The sequence below is a fragment of the Dipteris shenzhenensis genome, chromosome 26 (genome assembly GCF_047967505.1).
Source record: "Dipteris shenzhenensis isolate YYH24624 ecotype China chromosome 26, Dip_SZ_1.0, whole genome shotgun sequence".
NCBI classification, from domain to species: domain Eukaryota; kingdom Viridiplantae; phylum Streptophyta; class Polypodiopsida; order Gleicheniales; family Dipteridaceae; genus Dipteris; species Dipteris shenzhenensis.
This window is the reverse complement of record NC_141621.1, coordinates 47241214-47245757: the sequence shown is the minus strand read 5'-3', so window position 1 is coordinate 47245757 and position 4544 is coordinate 47241214. Positions and strand designations below refer to the sequence as shown.

Here is a 4544-nt window from a genome sequence, read left to right as displayed (position 1 = left end):
AAGTGTCCCGTTGAATGGGCATACACTTTCACAATTGTCCAATCCATTCAATCATCAACAGGTCTAAGGTTTAGGGACAAAAAATGTCTCAGATTGTGACAAGGCCATTACACAAATAGCAAGCACAGAATACCCTGCATATGCGCGACACATATACAAAGTGTACAGAAGGTTGGCTGGGTACACACAAGCCGTTTCCTATACATAGCAAACGCCTTGACAGCATTGGCGCTCTCATCAGTCTCAACAGACTATACACCATTGAAAATGCCATGGCAGATGGAATCAACCATCCATACATGGACCAGAGTTTCATATGTTGCAGGTAGGTAAGGTCTAACCTCTAGAAGCATTCCAAAAAAGCACTTCCAAGCCAGGAGGTGATTCCTGCATCTAGGAGAAGTGCACAGGCACAAAATTTTGGTGCGGCCAAATTCTATGTATGAGACCTGCATTCAGCCTGCATGTCAGTTTCAGGCGAATGTGCACAAAAAAGTCTGTTTCTGGCCCATTTGGTAGATGCCTTAATTAAATCTTACAGGCCTATCAAATGACATTCTGTTGTCACTAATAATATACCCAATCTTTCTAAACCTGAATCGAAAAGATTCAACAAATACAACTTCGATACAATGACAAATCCTTGGTTGAATTCCACCTAGTATGTATAAGTAATACTTACAGGACACCAAAGGGATTTTGAACAGAACCCCTTAATTCAAAAATAAAGCAAAAAGAGAGTACCACACAACATGCTCAGCTTACACTCCCAAGGAAATAATGTAGATACCTGGGAACAACAAAGGGCCACATGTGGAAGCAAGCGGGGCACAAAAGAAGCACACTATCAAACGACCGTTCGTGAGTCCAAGTGAATCCACTCCTAATTCATATGGCTACGCCACGATGCAGGACATGGAAATAATGCCTTTCGCAGTGCACGGCTGAATGGAAATGTTAAAGCTGAGAAACTTCCTTTTAATACTCCCCTTGTCCTACTGCAGTGTTTATTAGATTCAAATAAGTTTTGCATGACCTTATAGCTTCTCTAAAGAGAAAATAGTGTCTCATCATTCCTGCCGACACCAGAATACTATTTAGACACAGGCTGATTGCAAATTAGCTCTTATGAAACAGAGTAGCTGCTGTATACTTGTCTGTCAGGAATGAATGAGACAGTAGGAGGCTGCACACTGCACAGCCTGCCCAGATTCCATTGAAACCCTACAAGGGTCCAGCAAAAGTCCCATTTTCCCTCTGCTCATTCCACTTCTCAACCTGAAATGCAGAGATAACAATTCACTAAGAGTCCTTTGCAAATATCAGAAGCCACTCATCCAGTCAAAAGGCATCAACAATTTTGTAGCATGCAGGAAAATTCATAACAGAAGGACATCATACGAACCCATTCACTAGGGCATAGCGAACGATAATATCTTGCATATTTATCACATTCAGGTGCTTCATCTCCTTTGACCTGAATGCACCTGCACATAGGTTTTGCTTATTTGCCAACAAGTAAAGCAGAAACATAAGTAGAATGACGGCAAATACTGATATCGAATCTAGGAATCTTCGGAAGTAAGGTACTTTAGAAGCCGAGCATATAAGGTTCCTACTTGTGAAACTCGATGTAGCGAGTAAAACAGTGCCGCGCCTGATTAGTTGTAGGGAAACGGAAATCCATAGGTGCTGTCCGTATGTCATCCATCTACCAATCCAGACCCAATAATTCATTACTTTCCGGACAATCTCCTCCACATTGCAGATCCACATCTATTCGTGCCCAAACAACAATGCTGAAGAAAGGACAGAAAGCTTGCAAGTCGCAAATCTGCCCGCCCCAAAAGGCGCGACAACTGAGAAAGTGGCCCCCAACGCCGCGCAAGAACGAAGAAGTACGCAAACTAAGTAAAAAAGTTTCAAAATGGAAACCGGGAACACAAAATCTGTGGATAGCACCTACGTTAAGTCTGTGGGACTCTTCGCCTTCTTCCTTCTTCGTGATTTCCATGTACGTCTCTTCTGCTCGATTCTCTCGTCTACGAGTAAACAGAAAGATAGAGACTTAAATAAATATTTCCAGTAACTGTAAAAGAAAAACCAAAGATGCAAATTGGAAAGAGGTGATGGTGTCGGCCGGGCCTTATAATTATACCCATCCAACACGGTTACACTTTGAAAATGCTTGCAAAAAAATTGTATGTATATATTTATCTTTTATCTATCCACTCACAATGGAAGCTACACATGTCCAGAAACCGTATTCACAATTGCGATGGAAGGAGAAGAAAGAATCTTTGAATCAAGTCTCTACACTCATCTCTCATGAGTGCCTCTCTCTCTCTCTCTCTCTCTCTCTCTCTCTCTCTCTCTCTCTCTCTCTCTCTCTCGATGCTTGGGAATGAAGGAGATGGGTTTATCTTCATAGCTAATTTTCCTCTACATCCATCTTTCTCTACTTTACATGCCCATGCCTTTTCACTGAGGTTAATGGCTCCTTAATCTCTACTTTACAAATATGCACAGGTGCTTGCTTGAGCATGTATGCTCATGCATCAAACTTTGAAAAATCTAATCTGCTAGTTGCTACAAATAAGCTAGCTGATCTCCTTCAGCCTAGCTACTTGCTTTCTCCTTTGACGTTTCTCCCATAAGAAGGGATATTTATCCTTTAGTTCTTCTTTAGACATAAGTTTAGGCATCCATGTGCCTTCTATGATGTCTTTAATTGACCATTGGATCAAGTACTTGGTGTACTCTTTTCTTCTAATTTTCACAATTTTCTTATCTAGAATAAAAGTTTGACCTTTATCCTCTTCAGGCCTATTAGTTGACATTCAGGACTATTCATCTCTATCAAAGAACCACCATGCTATTTCTCTTCTCTAACTCCATAAAGATGTGACCAACAATTCCCTTCTCTTGCTTAATGCATCAGCCACTTTGTTTGCGCCTCTAGGTTTGAGCTTTCTTGAATATTACAAATCCTAGATTTGCAATGTTTTTCTTACAGAATTCGCTTGTCTCTCTATATACCACCAATTTTCCCTCAATTCTACAGCATGAGGTGTTAGTGTCACTTGTTGTCATTAGAATGGCCTTTAGGAAGGTAGCATTGTAGCCTCTCGTGAAGCCACGTGTTAATATTTTAAAATCAATACATTTTTTTTATCCAACGTAACTGCTCATCGTTTCCCTTGTTTTACTATCTCAAGTCATTCAAATCCTGCTTAGCCAGGTTTTTTATGTGTGCTTTGCAACAGTGCATATTCTTGTTGTTGTTTGTTTTTTACGTACCAGGGTTTGCAATCCTAAAGCTCCTTTGCCCCCTTGAAAGGTCAAGATTCTCAACCATAAATTAAACTATTGATTAAACATAAAGAACAAAAATAAAACTATAAAAACATGCTATTCTAGCCATTGGGTTGGTTTAACCATGGTCTAGTGGCACGCTAAGAACAAAAATTAAACTATTAAAAAATAAAGCTAGCAATTACTAGTTTAAACTATCACAATTAAGCTATAACAACATGCTATTCTAACCATTGGGTTGGTTTAACCATGGTCTAGTGGCACGCTAAGAATAAAAATTAAACTATTAAAAAATAAAGCTAGCAACTACTAGTTTAAACTATAACAATTAAGCTATAACAACATGTTGTTCTAACCACTAGGTAAGTTCAACAAATGGTTTGGTTTTAAACATAGCTGATGGGATGGTGGAATACTAAAAAAGTAGATTGTTCCCCCTTAAATTCTGACTCTCTTACTAGTTTGGGCAAGCATTACTATCGTTGCATCTCCCCTTACATAGTTTTTGAAATAGTCAAGAACCTCTCTTAGGCTCTCATGGCACTATGAGGTACTTGCTTGACCAATATTACTACTGATTGTTGTGGAAGATGATTGATCCACTACTTCAATCTTCTCTTACTTTTGTTTTTTATTTGTATCATTTGTTTCTCTTGCTTTTCTTTTTTATTTTTATTTCTCTTAGAATCCCACACGTGAGATGCAAAACTTTAGCCGCTATATTTCCCCCTCCAATGATACATGTCAGCAAATTGGATATACCGGTTCCCCTAAAGCAAGCGTGATGTAGCCTAAATTGTCTTTTTTATGAAACATCCAAAGGGCATGCTAGCGTGTGGATTATGAAATGAATTAAACCTTGACATGCTTATGGGCCTTATCACAACGAAATGCATGGTAAAATAAACAATGCAAATTCTAAATAGTGTTGGATTTATTCAAAGATCTCTGCACATGCATGAATTCAATATATTATAGTTTATCCATGTTAGGGTGATTAAAGAAACCAATATGGCCTAAGTTGAACATTTTAAGACCATCACTCATCCCATGAGTGTGGATTCCATTTCTTCCATACTTTTTAGTTTTCAACAAGTCAAGAAAAAGTTATGGAGTAATAGGTGCCCAATTTTAGCACAATATTAAAGACTCCGTAAGCCCCTGTAAACCATACCAAATATTGTTAGTTAGGTGTATCCTTTGGTTGAGGGGAACCTTAAGTAGTGCAC

At 38.9% G+C, this 4544-nt stretch overlaps 1 protein-coding gene across 2 annotated transcripts; it reads right to left on the bottom strand.

Annotated features, from left to right (window-relative positions):
- Window positions 1-741: 741 nt before the first annotated feature.
- On the bottom strand, window positions 742-2172 carry LOC147885182 (cytochrome c oxidase subunit 6b-1-like). 2 transcript variants are annotated; one of them, XM_087397568.1, is made up of 4 exons: window positions 1936-2172; window positions 1620-1711; window positions 1406-1487; window positions 742-1278 (listed from the first exon to the last, which is right to left on the bottom strand). In XM_087397568.1, the coding sequence occupies exons 2-4, from the start codon at window positions 1709-1711 to the stop codon at window positions 1225-1227; spliced, it is 228 nt and encodes a 75-aa protein (XP_087253694.1). In that variant the 5' UTR covers window positions 1936-2172; the 3' UTR covers window positions 742-1224. The 2 variants fall into 2 exon arrangements, with proteins under 2 accessions (XP_087253694.1, XP_087253693.1); XM_087397567.1 differs by having other exon boundaries at window positions 1967-2165.
- Window positions 2173-4544: the final 2372 nt, after the last annotated feature.

Bases quoted from the DNA above. Each gene is read 5' to 3' on its own strand.
- LOC147885182 (XM_087397567.1), bottom strand. From the start codon at position 2,014: ATGGAAATCACGAAGAAGGAAGAAGGCGAAGAGTCCCACAGACTTAAC. The intron at 1,712-1,966 runs GTAGGTGCTATC...CTGGATTGGTAG, and splicing joins AAGAGTCCCACAGACTTAAC to ATGGATGACATACGGACAGC. The intron at 1,279-1,405 runs GTTCGTATGATG...TCTGCATTTCAG, and splicing joins CGCTATGCCCTAGTGAATGG to GTTGAGAAGTGGAATGAGCA.